At 35.2% G+C, this 15,675-nt stretch overlaps 1 protein-coding gene across 2 annotated transcripts in view; it reads left to right on the plus strand.

The window, feature by feature from the left end:
* Nucleotides 1–15,675, plus strand: part of LOC111152311 (collagen type XXI alpha 1 chain) — a 121,948-nt gene that overhangs the window by 96,565 nt on the left and 9,708 nt on the right. For both annotated transcript variants that reach the window (XM_022510789.1, XM_022510791.1), the window contains 6 exons: nucleotides 2,749–2,793; nucleotides 5,057–5,110; nucleotides 6,705–6,758; nucleotides 10,724–10,777; nucleotides 12,369–12,440; nucleotides 14,375–14,410. In XM_022510789.1, coding sequence (XP_022366497.1) covers nucleotides 2,749–2,793; nucleotides 5,057–5,110; nucleotides 6,705–6,758; nucleotides 10,724–10,777; nucleotides 12,369–12,440; nucleotides 14,375–14,410 — 315 coding nt within the window. The remainder of the gene's footprint in view (nucleotides 1–2,748; nucleotides 2,794–5,056; nucleotides 5,111–6,704; nucleotides 6,759–10,723; nucleotides 10,778–12,368; nucleotides 12,441–14,374; nucleotides 14,411–15,675) is intronic.

The raw sequence follows: 15,675 nt of genomic DNA on the forward strand, positions 1-15,675 counted from the left end.
CCAAATAAAATGCTTGTTTCTTTCTTTATTTACACATTCTCAGAGTTGACTGAATCCAAAACCACACAGGCCAAAAGTGAAATATAAAATAGTTTGCTTGGAAAACATTTGCTGTATGAAGTAATTGTCACTAAATACTTTGGATCGACAAACTGGTAAATTTCAAATGGTTTTGAATAAGACTTCTGCTAGTGTAAAATTGGCAAATTTTAGTGAATTTCAATAAATGGGGGCCCAGAAAAATAAAATCTAGGAGAATTTTATTAACTAATATAGCTCTGACTGACTTCAGTTCTGGTTAATTTCTTTCTCAACAGTCTTTTATTCCAAGCATACCCATGGTATCATGTTAGTTTTGCCAAGAATTGCTTTTATAATTCAGTTTTACATCTTCTTTTTTAATATAATGTAATCTTATATATTTGTGTTTGATATTTATAAAATAAGCAATAGTTCTTGGCGTAATTAGACATAGAATATATGACTTCATATCTCTGAAATACATTTTCATGTTTTACTAACATGTTAAGATGATAAGAAAAGGAATCTTTTTTTTTTTTTTTTCAAATCTGAAATTTTCCCCCAAATACTCTCAGTATCTGATATGCTGAAATAACATAAGATTTGGGCTATGTCCTAATATAGACCAAACTCAGTATTATAATTATTTAAATAATAGGACATCAGATCAGATCCTGGGAGTGAACTGTGGGGGCTCTCAAGGGCTCCTGGGAGGTGGACGTCAGGGTGTCTGGGCATAATTCCATTTGCCCCCACAGTGAAGACATTGCCTATCTGACACTGGAATTGGCTTCAGAAACAGAAGTAGAGGCAGGATGTCTGTTAACTGGTTTGTACTAATGTCACAGATTGTGTGAAGGCATAGAGACTTGAATCGTGATGAAACTCTAAGCAATAAAAGACAGAATGCAGCAAGAAATCAAGCTTCTCAGGTCTGACGGTATCATGGGCAACTCTATGACCCCCTTTAGAGATTCTTGGGCCCAAGGGACACTGCATGGCCACAGCAGTGTCTAGTGTCCACTTGTGTCCAGTGTCTAGCACCACTTTCAGCATAGAACAATGTATGTCTGTCTTGTATCTGCTAAGATTTTACAGGCAAGTCTTATTTAAATTCCGGACTTAATGTAAACCTTTAGTGAGTTTGTGTATATGTGTGTTTGAATGGGAGCTGATTACAGATGGTTTCATGCCAAGTTATGGTCTATGAACTGGAGGGCTTTATTTGGAACATTATTGATCTTAATTGATTGCATTGAGAATATGCATTTTCTGCCTTGGAAGGATACAATTTATATCATTCTGTGTTCTTTCTATGTAGAACTCAGTTATTTTAATTTTCCTGTATGTTTTAAAGAAAACTATGCTATGTTTTATAATGTTACTTTAAAATTTACATGGTTTTTTATTATTTTCTAATTCATATGTTTATGAATGCTTGTGTTTTCAACTGGACTACAATTCCACCATTGATAGTCATTGTTCACACACAACCTTTGTTCTCTGAAAAGGGTGTAGTGCCATGGCGAAATGAATGGAGCCAAATAAAATCAACATGAAATCCAATTTATGATTCAAGTTCAGATTTTAAAACCAGAACTATATGCATGTGTCTTGCATTATAATTGTGGCTAACACATTGACCAGTATTGTGTTAATAAAGTCAAGATGTGAAAATCAAAATAATGGCCTACTCTCCCTGTAATAGAAGATAACTTGATCTCATTGTCAGTGGCCTCTCTACCACCTGCCTTGATTTACTCAGGAGTGCTGCTGTTCTTTGAGTGCCATGATAGTGCAGAGGGCTTTCAAAGAAATACTGATGGGGCCCTATTTCCTCATCTTTCAAATTCCTCTTTCTGCCATCTGTCTATATTGCTTATTTCCAATGTTACTTATTTTAACTGAAGTGCCATCGAGAAAGAAACCAAGAAGAATGAATAAAAAATGAAAATTGATTAGTACCATCACTGTTTACTTTGGCCGGTAAAAGATTATTTTGGTAAATGCATTGAAGGACCAACAGTAGAACTGCTTGCCCATTAACGAATGTGCTAATATTATTCTCAAATTTATACAATGAACATTAATATTCTCTGAATCTTGCTGGAGAACTTGTACATCTAGGTTGAACCAAGTGAAAGAGTTCTCTCTCCTTCTGTCCTGAAACTGTGACCTGCATATTCTTCGTGGTTTTATCAATAAGGGAATCATTAGGAGAATGATTGTATTTTATATAAGGAAGTAAGTTCCTGGGTGTTTCATGGCTCAGTTTGGAGGATATTGGTTAATCTTATTAGTTTTTAATTATGGTTGTGAGGCAGTGGGGCCCTTTGGAATTGTACTAAATCTGAACTCCTATGACTTTACAGGTTTTCTTGCATTACTCACTTTAAATAGTAAAGGAATATATTCAAATGAAATATCCTTCTTTTTTTATCACTTATGTTGGTTTGAAAGAAGAACCAGGTTAATATTTCATAAGTTTTTCTTTTTGGAAGACTGTATTTAAAATTTGAACTATCAGTAGATGTTCATATAATATTGACTCCCATAAATTTTCTCTTTTCCAAATTGGATTATCAGTAGCAGTGTTATATTATAAGTGGATGACAGAAGTTTGAAATTACGCATTATTTACAAGTAAAAAATCCTATTAGGACTTATTCTTCCTTATGATACAGTCCACACTTTTTAAAATTGAAATTTTACTTTATTACTTTTTAGGGAATGCCAGGATTTCCTGGAAACCAAGGATTAATGGGACAAAAGGTGAGTATTAATGAAACTTGAAAGATTTGGGGCTAGATCTATTTATTAAAAGGGTGAAGTGGTGATGACCTCACATAGAACATTCTTCCCACTTTCGTAGCAACAGTTAATTGTTCAAATATGATATAATTTCAGAAGCTATTATTTTATCCTTATAATTAGCTTTTGTTTTGTTGTTTTATACAGATAATATTTATTTGAATTTATACATGTGCTTTCTGTTTTATGTGGTTACTTTTCTAATGCCCTTTGACTATCCTTTTGGGATAATTTTACTACTTCCTGAACTATATCTTTATCAGTTCTTTTTTTTTTTTTTTAAAGATTTTTATTTATTTATTTGACAGACAGAGATCACAAGTAGGCAGAGAGGCAGGCAGAGAGAGAGGAAGGGAAGCAGGCTTCCCGCTGAGCAGAGAGCCGGATGTGGGACTCGATCCCAAGACCCTGAGATCTTGACCTGAGCTGAAGGCAGAGACTTTAACCCACTGAGTCATCCAGGTGCCCCTCTTTATCAGTTCTTATTACACATATCTAGGTAACAAGTTTCCAGATTTTATCTAATTTTAGATATTTTACTCTTGGTTTTGAGGGATCATTTTGTAGGGTATATAGCTCAAGGTTGACGATTATTACACTGAAACATGTTGAGGATTTTCTTCTATTGTCCTCAGGGTTCCATTATTAACTATGAAATATCTGCTCTCATTCTAATTATTATTCTTTTGTAAGTGGTCTGTTCCTTTCTTTGGGATTCTTCTAAGGTATTTTATTTGTCTTTCGTGTTCTGAAACTCATTACTGTGTATCTATATGTGCATTTCTCTTTATTCACCCTGAGGAGAATTCACTTTCCTTCCTGACTCTGTGGAATTATTTCCATTAATTCTGGAAGATATCACTCATTATTTCCAAATTACATCTTTTCCAATCTTTGGAACAAAGATTGGAATTACAGTTAGATAAATTTTATTCCTTCTCATTTTGTCCTCCATGTTTCTGAAGAGCTTCTTATTTTCATATTCTTGATTCTAACATTCTGGTTAAATTTTTTAGATATATTTCCCATTGTACTTATTCTTCCTTAACTGTGTCTGCTCTGCTTTTTAAACTAGCAAAACAAAACAATCATAAAAATAAAAAAATCATAAAACAAAACAATCATACTTTTCATTTCTAAAAGTTCAACTTTTTAATAACGTCTTTATTCTTTTTTTTACATCTTTTTATTCTTGATATCATCTTGTTCCATTTACAGTCCTAATCATCTTTCATGATTCCATTCTTTAATATGGAAAGACCTCCTATATTGTTCTAAATTCTCTTTCTAACAATTCCAATATCTGCAATTTGTTATTTCTGTTAACTCTCAGTCTTGTGGCTTGCTCCCTCTTTCTTTCTTGATAAATATGAGCTCATTGCTTCATGTTAATTGGTGTGAGTTCTGGCAGCCTAATCAGTCCATGGAGAGCTGCCTCCTACTAGTAGCCATGGATATCAGGTCAGCCCCCTCTAAGAGTCCTGGGTCTTCATAGGGATTAAGGATTCCCACCCTCTTCCCATGGCTAGTCCACCATTCACTTTCCGATGCACTCTAGACACCTCCAGCCTTCTTGGCTCCTGCATCTCTACCTCTGGCAAGGTTTCTGCATAGATCCAAATCCTCATAATCACAGTGTCAACCCAGAGTATATTTTATTAAAATGAGGGATCTTTGAAGACCTCTCCAACTTCTTATAAGACCAACACTCTATCCCAGAGGATGTTATTTCCAGGTTTTTGTTCTTGTTGTTAAGGATTCAAAGACTCACTTGGAATACCTAGTTAGCCACAGTCCAAGAAATTGAAGTATAAATGCTATTATTCTATGTCCTGTACTTTCTTAATTTATGTTTACTATCATGTTTCTTAATCTATGATAAATAAGAAAATTTTTCATGTGACACCCCCCACCCCCAACTGTTGTCTCACCTCACCAACTCTGTGTGAACTTCCAGGTCTTTGTTTGAAACAATGATAGTATCACTCCTGATTTTCTCATAAAGATATAGGACTTAGTGATTTCACAGACCATACGCCCAAATCTTTAAGGTGTTTTATTCCTGATTTTTCTATCCTATGTTGCTTCTGGTTTACAGTAGAGAAAGAGAAGGCAGACTGGGCTGATTGGTAGTGGATTTTCACTCCATAATGCTTCAGTAGGGAATTCCTGGAAATGGATTTATAATTCAAAATTTTAAATTTGATCTGTATTTGATTTTTAGGGAGAAACTGGACCTCCAGGACCACTAGGAAAAAAAGGAGCTCCAGGAATTCCTGTATGTTAATGTCTTTATTATCAGGGTGTTTGAAATACAGTTTTGATGTACCAGGAGTTCTTATTTTGGAGTTTATAAAACTTGGGGGGGGTGGAATTCAACAGTGAGATTTGGGGGATCCACAAATCCATTTGTATGAAAATAATTATATCCATTTTTCTAGAGGATTCCACATTTCTTCCCACCCAAATAAAGATCAAGAATTCATAATGTAGATAAACCAGAAAACAAATATTCTATCTATTCATTAAAAAACTACATACCATAAAAAAGTCTGAAACTTAATAATTTTTTTTACTTTTTAAAAAAAATTACACATTTTTACACTAATGATGGAGAATATATTCAGAACACATAGTATAGCAAGATCCTAAATTAGTGAACAAATAATTTTAGGAAGTTTTGAGAGTGGAAGGGACATATGAGTTTGGTATTAGAAATTATGGAAATCCTATTGTATGTGTGCAAGATTGTATAAAAATTGCTAGAAGTGATGTTGATTTTAACCTATGAATCAAATTGCCTATAATAACTTTAAGTAAAATGGTTATCTTTAATGTTTAACAGTTAAAGGCTTTATGTCAAAAACACAGATATTTTATTCATTGTTTGGTGAAAGAGTTGGTGAATTTTGCACATAAGAGTAAGAAAGAAAAATATTGTGCATGAGATATGAACTTGACTTTACGGGAGGTTTAAAAGAAGATTCTTCCCTTTACAATGGAGTAATCTGTCTCCACTATCACTATCACATCATTTGTTCATTGAAATAATATACTTGGTTATTTACCAGGATCTGTGTTAGCTAGAGCTTCACTGAACTTTGAGAATATGTACACTTATTATATCTAATATTTCATACATGATTCAGTGAACCAGTATATTTTACATTTTATAGTTGCAACAATATCCTAAATTAATAGCAAAGCATAGTAGTGATGACATAGAATCTTCAGGATGATCCTACTGAGATAACGTTTTCTGATGATATTAATTGCATAGTTTTTGCTCATCATGTTTTCTTGGCTATGTTTAAGAGAAAGCAAATGTTTTCAATGTATGTAACAATATTTAAAGTAGAATCTAAATTAAATTAGTTCCTTGTTGCTAGAGTAATTATTGTCATATTTTGAATTATATGGTTAGTTACAAATATGACCATTTTGTAACTTGAAGAGAAATTGTTATATTCAGGGAATTTATTAGGTTTAACTCTTTCAAAATATCGTTTAAGAAAACAGAAATTGAATGTAAAGTTGACCAGGATGACATCTGTGAAGAAACCTAATTCTTAGCCATCTTGACAAAAGGGAGAAAGTAAGAATGTAGGAAAGAAAACCAACTTTTGTTTACATTTGTCTTTTACTAGCATTCCAGGAATTTTTGCTATTTGTAAGTTATTTGAGCAAACATGTTAGGAGGGCTTTGCTTTTTTCACTATCCTTTATTTGGATGTCTGTGGGGAACTTTTCCTCATATTGTATTATTTTTTAGCAGATTAATTATTATGAGAATGTGTGCCTTGGAAATGGATTTAATATTTTTTAAATAATGTTTTCTAAGTTACTCTCGAAACTTCCACTTAAAAATGTAGGGTTTGATGGGACGTGATGGCTTGCCTGGTCAGCCTGGGACACCAGGATCTAAGGTAAATAAAATGAAATTAATAAGATATAAAACTTTGTGGAAAATGACCACTTATGTACTCAGTAAAACCTAATTCTACTGATTTTACTTAAAATGTGGTTTTAATTCTATGGATGATCATTTGTAAGAATGAAATGTTAGACAGAAACTAAACATATAAAAACAGGATGATGTAAAGTGGGTCTGGTTTGAGCTGGAAAGTGTCCAGAATCTCTAACTACTTGACCCCCTCTTCCTCTCTTGTCATCCCAGGGGCACCAAGGACTGTGTAGAGTTGCATGGGGTTTGGTTCCAAACCCCACCAATGGAGTGGGTTAGTAGTTAGGATTGAGGATAACTTTTTACCAGTTCCTAAGTCATCGTCTTGATATTTTTATTTGGTAGTATGTATATGGAATTTTTATTGTAAAATGCCTTGTCGTGAGTTTTAGTAGGTGTTTTCTCCTTCAGGACTGTGGGTAAGATAGTACTTTATCTTTACTTTCATTTTTAAGAAATGTCAGACAAGCCTGACAAATATGTTTAGAATGTCAGGTTAGGTTATTCTCAAGATAGAACTGAAACTCCGAATACCATGGTTTGACCATATTCTAGGTGATGGAATCCTGTGCTAAGAAAACTATTGTGTTTTTTTTTTTTTCTTGGTTTATTAGAGGGTCAAATCAAGTACGTTCTGGCTAGACTCAGACTATTCTCAACTATTTAATGAGTAGAATGTAGGACAACCTTCCAAAAGGAAATGATGCAATTCCTGTTTGAAAGAATTAAACCTTTAACTAGACATTGTCCCATGGGAATAGACTCTGGCATACAAAATTAGTGGATGAGGAGATGACTTAATCTATTCTACTTTCAATTTCAAAACTATTTAGAGAAAGAAATAGGATAAAACATCATGGGAGCCCAGTGTTCAGGGAAAAGTAGCTACTGCCCTTCCATCAGTGGTGAACCCTTGTGAATTGTTGGAGTATTGTGTGTCCTACAGTAGTAAGTGTGTACTGAATTGGTATAAAACCTTTACCAAGTAGAGATTCTGCATAATTTCTCATTTCCTTCCTTCCTTCCTTCCTTCCTTCCTTCCTTCCTTTCTTTCTTTCTTTCTTTCTTTCTTTCTTTCTTTCTTTCTTTCTTTCTTTCGATTCATTTATTTGAGATAGAATGAGAGAGAACATGAGCTGGAGTGAGGGGCAGAGTAGGTTCTCAATTGAGCAGGGATCAATCAGAGCAGCCCCTGATTCGGGGCTAGATCCCAGGACCCTGGGATCATGACCTGAGCTGAAGGCAGACGCTTAACCAACTGAGCCACGCAGGTGCCCCTCAAAGTCATTTTCTGAGAAGATACAGAGTAGTCATATACTCCTAAGGAACTGGGGTACAGTGGACTCCCCCCACGGTGTTCTGGATGTTCTAATTCTTAAGAATTCAGCCTAAGATTTCCTCACCTTGTTTTTACCAGCTGCTTCACATCCTTAGCTCACACTGAGCTGGGGGGTCATTAAATCTGCTGGAATTTCCATAAAAGGTTTTAGAACAATCCCTTATGGCATCCACCAGTAGAGTAGTTTCTATTGTTAGAGTTGGGAAAGCAGGTGGCTGTTTCCAGGATCAGTTTATTTTTACATGAATTACTGTAAAGTTTGTTTTCTCTTATCCTGTACTTGTGCAATTGTTTTGTTAAAAGTTGATTCAGAGTGTTGAAATTATACCTCTTGAATGTAATCTTTTCAGTGAGACACTTCAACTATTTTCTCATGTAGTATATTAGTTCAGGTGTTCTACACATGGCCAGATAGTAAATATTTCAGTCTTAGAGGGCCATGTAGCTTCTGTTGCAGCTCCTCAGCTCTGCTGTTATATTGCAAAAGCAGCCATGGACTGTGTGGGATGTGCCTGTGTTCTGGCAAAACTTGATTTACAAGACTCTGCACTGGGCTGCATTTAGCCCGTGAGCCTTGGTTTACCTAGCTCTATGTTAATTTCTCTCTGCCTGTTTTTTTTTTTTTCTTTCTTTTAAAGATTTTATTTATTTATTTGGCAGAGAGACATCACAAGTAGGCAGAGAGGCAGGTAGAGAGAGAGAGAGAGGAGGAAGCAGGCTCCCTGCCGAGCGGAGAGCCCGATGTGGGACTCGATCCCAGGACCCTGAGATCATGACCTGAGCCAAAGGCAGAGGCTTAACCCACTGAGCCACCCAGGTGCCCTCTCTGCCTGTTTTGTCAACTGTGATAAGTTTGTGAACTATGCTTTCAATATCAATTAGTATGAATTTTAGGGTGGGACAAAAAAAAGCTGTATTAAATAGGGCAAGGGTGAGGCTGAAACTCTGTGGTGGATCTTCAGAAAACTTCTAACTTGGTTTATGATACCCTTTTTTTTTTTTAAGCCATTAAACCATACTAGATTGCAGTTTTAAAAATTATTATCTAAATGACATTAGGATGTGTTAACATAATCAAGTAACTTGCAGCAAGTTTTGTCACCTTTGTGAATTTCCACTTAGTCACTTACAGAATTAAAAAATTTATTTATTTATTATTATTATTTTTTAAAGATTTTATTTATTTATTTGACAGAGAGAGATATCACAAGTAGGCGGAGAGGCAGGCAGAGAGAGAGAGAGGAGAGGAGGAAGCAGGCTCCCTGCTGAGCCCTATGTGGGGCTCCATCCCAGGACCCTGGGATCATGGCCTGAGCCGAAGGCAGAGGCTTTAACCCACTGAACCACCCAGGCACCCCACAAAATTAAAAATTTTAAAGAACCATTGTTCTATGGCTTAATAATGTTGTTATGTGCTGAATGCTTTAATTATGTCCAAGTATTGTGTTCATATGTTTCTCAACATGAGTAACCTAGAAAACTTTTCAAAAGCTGAAAATGAAGTTGGTTACCTTTACTTATTAGTACACCCAGTTCAGCCCTTGCTTTTGTCTGATACTGACTAGATTGGGATTTTAGGTATCAAGGTATATTTGAAAACCAGCACTGTCTTTTTAATTTTATTTTTATTTATTTTATTAACATATAATGTATTATTTGTTTCAGGGGTATAGGTCTGTGATTCATCAGTCTTACACAATTCACCACACTCCCCATAGCACATATCCTCCCCAATGTCCATCTCCCAGCAACCCCATCCCTCTCACACACCTCCCCTCCAGCAACCCTCTTTTTCCTGAGATTAAGAGTCTCTTATGGTTTGTCTCCCCCTCTGGTTAGGTCTTGTCTCATTTTCTCCTCCCTTCCCCTATGATCCTCTTGTCTTATTTCTCAAATTCTACATATCGGTGAGATCATATGATAATTGTCTTTGTCTGATTGACTTATTTCACTTAGCATAATACCCTCTAGTTCTGAAAACCAGCACTGTCTTTGACAGTCACTCCTTATTAGCCAGCAGACGTGCTCTCTCGCTATATGCCTGACCCCTTTTATACTTTTATATTCTTTGCCCTGTCAAGTTGGTTTTGCCCTCCAAGCTTTTGTTAGAAAGGACAGCACTCAAATTCTGAAAAAGAGCACAAAGTAAACATTTTCTGATTCATATATATATTTTTTAAAGCCACTGTACATTTGAAGGTAATTTTCTTTCCTTGCATGCTGAAACTGAGTCATCCTGAGAAAATGAAACAGGGCAAAGATGAAGATTCTCGGTATATGGGATGTTGTTATCATACATGGCTCTAGCCTATAGAGTATGGAGACCCAGCCAATTAGCACTTGTTTCTGAGGTTTCAAGTCTCGTCCCTTACTTGTAGCTGCTAGCTTTAAAACATGCTTTCAGAAAGCTTTATGAATATGAGGATTCATTCTTTCTGAATAAGTAGGCTTAACATACAGAGTCTATGTTTGATACAGTTGGACAGTTGAAAATGTAAAAATTATTTTAAGTTTATTCCCTTAAGTGTCTATATCAGATATATTGTGACTGTGTTTTTAAAAAATTTAATGGATTGATGCATTGACAGGGAAATAAAGGTGAACCTGGACTACAAGGGATGCCTGGGGCTTCTGGACTAAAGGTAATTATCATTTGAGGCATTTGGAAATATATTCAAAGAATTATAAGTCTCCTTCGTTGTTTGTTAAGATTACTGTTTTGCATCCCTTAAGAGAAGTTACATGAAATGAAGGATGATCTATAAAATAGATATAACAAACACGTAAGAAAATGCCTAATGCAAGGTTTCATTTGGTTTTTGGATACTTTATCATAGTTTGGGTAACAGATATAAAATATCCTCTGGCTTGATTTTCTGGAAATGGTAGAAGCCACATGCTAACATGAACCTCCTCTTTGGTCCGGAGAATATCGCTGTCTTCTGTAACTGAGGGAAAGTGTGTGTGGCTCCCACAAGTAGTGCTCTTCCTCTGTTTGCCGATTGATGGGACTTTAGCGTGGGCTCTCACAGCCCTTTGTATTTTTTCCCTCCAAACCAAATGGATGATGTTTATTTCAATAGGATTTTCAATTCTCTTCAAGCCTTTAACAATCTGCAGTAATATTCCATAGCTCAGGAATGCGCGTAGTAAGTAAAGAGGACAAAACTATTTCTACAAAAGAGAGTAGGCTTTAGTTAATGTGGTAGAGTCTGGGACTAAAGGTAAAACTTAAACCAAAAAACATGAAGCAAGTTCAGGATTCCATCCCATATCACTGTAACTTTCAGAAATTTCCTTATGTAAGACTTTTAAGAAATCTTTATTTCATTAAGGGAATAATCTCTATGGGATGATGGAGAGCAGAGGAATTAAGTCATAGAATATTACCTGTACTGGAAATAGCTCAAGAATTTACTTTTAAGACAACAGTATTCCATTTGTATAAAGAAAAAAAAAAACCATAAATGTGTATACTATTTGGCTACAAAGATGTTCACCCCAATATTGTTGATAAAAGTAAAAACTATGAAAATGAATGTCTAACAATTGGCATTTTATTAAAACAAATATGGTAAATCAATACAGTTAAGTACTATTCTATAATTTAAAATTACGTTTTAAAAACAACAGCATGTGAAGAACATCATAGTACTAATAGATTTTGTGGTAAAAGACATTCTAAAATGATGCATGCATACTGAGTAAATCTTAGTAACTGAATTGTTTATTGTGTGCTTATGAGAGGTAGAGAGAAAATCTGTAACAAAGTAAAAACAGTGAGTAAGGAGATTGTCAGTGATTTTAGTTCTATTTACTCATCAGTTTTTAACAATAAAGTAAGTTCTTTAAGGTAGCAATATAAGAATAAGCAGTTTCAAGGAGGAAGGGAAAGTTAGTAAAGAAAACAAAAGATACCTATGTTTATTATTGTCACTACCTTACTATCTACTTTATTGTTGAAGCTATAAAATAAAATAAAAATGATAAATATTTATAAAATTTTAAAACATATGCTATCAGAATAGTTTAACTACCAAAGATAGGAAAAATATAAGAAGTTTTATCAGGACTCTGGTAAATTTTTCATTCTTTTGTATCTGAAGTAATAATTCTTAATGTCAACTAATTTTGAAACCATGGATTATAAATTGGAGATATATGTAGAGGAAAACAGTGGTGTTTTTCATAAGCAATAAGTCTGCAATCTTATGTAATTTCTATGTTACCTAGGGAGAACAAGGAGCAGTAGGTCCCCCAGGAGAACCAGGATACCTGGGTTTACCTGGAATTCAAGGAAAAAAGGTATGCATTTTTTAGGAGGCATAATTGACTTTTAATCATCTTTTAGCACGTAAGTCTTCCTTTTGTGAAAGCATTATAGTAGGACTGATTATATTTTTAAGGATAAGCTGACTTTTATATTTGGCTTATATATGATCTGATCTACCCCATGTCCATAGCTGTGGTCCCTACATGGGTGTGATCTCCTAGATGAAGGTCTTGGATGAAGCATGCAGCTCAGAAAATGTAAACAGCCTCAAGTAATATCCTATAAATTCAGATTGTTTTGTAGTCAGTCCACATGAGTGGATTAAATTCCACAGGAATTTTATAGGAAGAGTCTTCCATGTCAGGCACTCTTACCAAAATGTGAATATAACTTATCAAAACTGGGGCAAAAGTCTAAAAAAGGTAAAAATTTGACCATGAAGTTCCTATTTATGAAAGATGATATTACATAGAATTTCATTTAAAATGAATTTGAGTTTAAAATACAAATCAGGTATACTGATAGAAAATGTTTTGGTGAGAGAAGAGAGCAACACTTAAGATTCATATTCTCTCTCTCTTTCTCCTCAAGTAAAGGAACCCTGAAGCTGTATCTATATAAATATTATTTTGGGTGGGATCCTAAGTCACAACTGACTGCTTGTTCATCAAAGAAGCCAATGCCACTGCAAATACACACATTTCAGGCTAAAAGTAAATACACTGGCTTTTATTCTGGAAAGGATAGATAGAAGATAGATAGATAGATAGAAGATATGTCTTCATCTTCACATCCCTTGCTGTTTTAGTTTTTCTACCATTTCATTTTTCTGTTTCTCATGTATTATATACTTGTTCCCTAGGTTATTAGAACCGGTATGATCCTTGACCTTTTGTTCCACTGAGTAGCTGGTAACACTTGTGGAGACAGGAATGACCCTCATAGCAGCAATGAAGTATTAGAAACATAGTGCACATGAAGTAAACCTGTGAATATATGTTTGGAATTGGAGAAATTTCTTGTGCAAAAGTTGCCCCCCCCTTTTTAAGATTTTATTTATTTATTTGACAGAGATCGCAAGTAGGCAAAGAAGCAGGCAGAGAGAGAGGAGGTAGCAGGCTCCCTGCTGAGCAGACAGCCGGATGTGGGGCTTGATCCCAGGACCCTGGGATCATGACCTGAGCCAAAGGCAGAGGCTTTAAACCCACTGAGCCACCTAGGTGCCCCAAAAGTTGCCCTTTTAAAGATCACCTATATATTGTTTGCTGTAAACACAAAACTCTCTGTGTTTAGAGAGCATGGTAAGGTAGAAAAGAAATTTGGAAACAGTGTCCAAGTTCATCTCAGGGCAAGTGCTTATCTTCCTTGATTTGCAGATTCATTATAGTCATTCATATTCATATTCATGTCCTTGTAAGAACCAGAGCATTGAAGGAGTTGGTCAGGAATGTCTCTTCTAGCTGAAAAATCCTAGGAACGTTTTTATCCTGGAATATGGATTTTCCCCCCAAAATTCATTTTTGAAGCATATGTTTTCTAAAATACCATTTTAACATTATGTTCTACTTCACTGTATCCTATAAATGCATGGCTATTACTGGCTCAATGGAAGATTTTCACTTTGATTTCATAAAACTACAGTTGTCAAAATGAGTTTTCTCATGTTTGTTTACCGTCAGATGGTGATTGATAAAGAAAAGTTGTCTTATTCCTGGTAAAATAGAAATTGTAGTCAATTTTCCTCTCAAATGTAAAAGCACAAGACAGAGTTCATTTAGAACATCATTTTGACATAATATGATTTTACTCTCTTCCCAAAATACTGTTTTGGACTCAGCTTCTGCTTATATAGCACTTGTGGAATTTGTATGAGACCAAATATTTTTTTTTTCTTGTGGAAAAATGTTTATTTGAAAGGATACAGGAAATCCTGGATTATGATAGATATTTAACTGCCTTTTTGCAGGGGGACAAAGGAAATCAAGGTGAAAGAGGCATTCAGGTATGTTGCTGGCTTTTTTATTTTTGCTTGGCAATAAAATCAGGGCTTTGCTCTTTTTAGTTCTTACGTGGCTTTTCCAGCTCCTTCCAGTTTTGCCATCAGTCTCTAATTGTTAAGTCCCAGCTCTCTTCTTGTCTTCTAAACTGTTTGGTCAATGTCAAATCTCATTTTAAGATTCTTCTCCACTCCAGTGTTGTAGAAAACTTGGGAACCAAATGGTTCAACAAGACAGATACAGATTTTACTACATACTTCTAATATCTTTGTATATTTATGGAAAGTATGTATGTTTCCAGAAATGATTTGAAATGGCTTATGACAAAAATAAATTTGATAAGAAACCATTAACACCAATTATAAGACATGTTCAAACTAACCGATGGAAGGAGAATTATACCAAAAAATGAAATCAGGCTGAGGACATCTAATGATTTAGAAGGACGTTTCATTTGGGAGTCTTAGAAACAAAGGTGAAGAGCTCTAGAATTTCTGGAGGTATAAAAGGAAATTACAAATTGAAGTAAGAGTGGAATTAGAATCTATTAAGGTTAGAGTCTCAAAAATTGCTTTTCTACTGTTGATTCCATTTGTTTTACTTGAGATATTCAAGCATTATTATGATTCTTTAAGTTAATTTTGAAATGAGGAGTGAGGTGAATTTTAAGGAAGTATCTATGAGCTCTAGACCCACATATTCCAATTTCCTTCTTCGTACCGAGTCTGGATGTCTCATGTGCACGTCAGTGTGTCCAAAACAGAACTTGTCACCTTTCCCCATAAACCATCTCCTACTCTGTTCTTTGTCATAGTAATTGTTAGCACTATGTAATAACCCAAGGAAAAAGTCTAGAAAGTTATCTTAAAACTCATTCTCTTCTCTCGTCACCTGCAGTTTTGCTTCTAAGTCTGTCTGGAACTTGGGCCCTTCTTCCTATTCACAGTGTCCTGATCATCTCTTGTCATGGGTCTCAAATTACTGCAGTGTCCTCCTCCCTGTTCCCCTTGAGTGCACTCTCCTCTCTTCCTCCCATGCTCCTACCAGCTTGCAATAAGGAAGCTACAGACCCACTCAGGAATTCTTCCGTGGTGTCCCACATGTTTCAAGATAAAGTCTGTCCTGGAAAATCCTTCCTTGTTTGACTAACTCTTTTTGGTTATTTATGGTAGAGTTATTTTCCCCACCCTGTAGGACCCCTTTCTCTCAGATACACTTTCCTGTTTTGGTGGTATCCAGCCCAGATGTTTCAGTATGCATTTTCATCATT

The sequence above is a fragment of the Enhydra lutris genome, unplaced genomic scaffold (assembly GCF_002288905.1).
Source record: "Enhydra lutris kenyoni isolate GAN:26980312 unplaced genomic scaffold, ASM228890v2 scaffoldscaffold28, whole genome shotgun sequence".
NCBI lineage: Eukaryota > Metazoa > Chordata > Mammalia > Carnivora > Mustelidae > Enhydra > Enhydra lutris.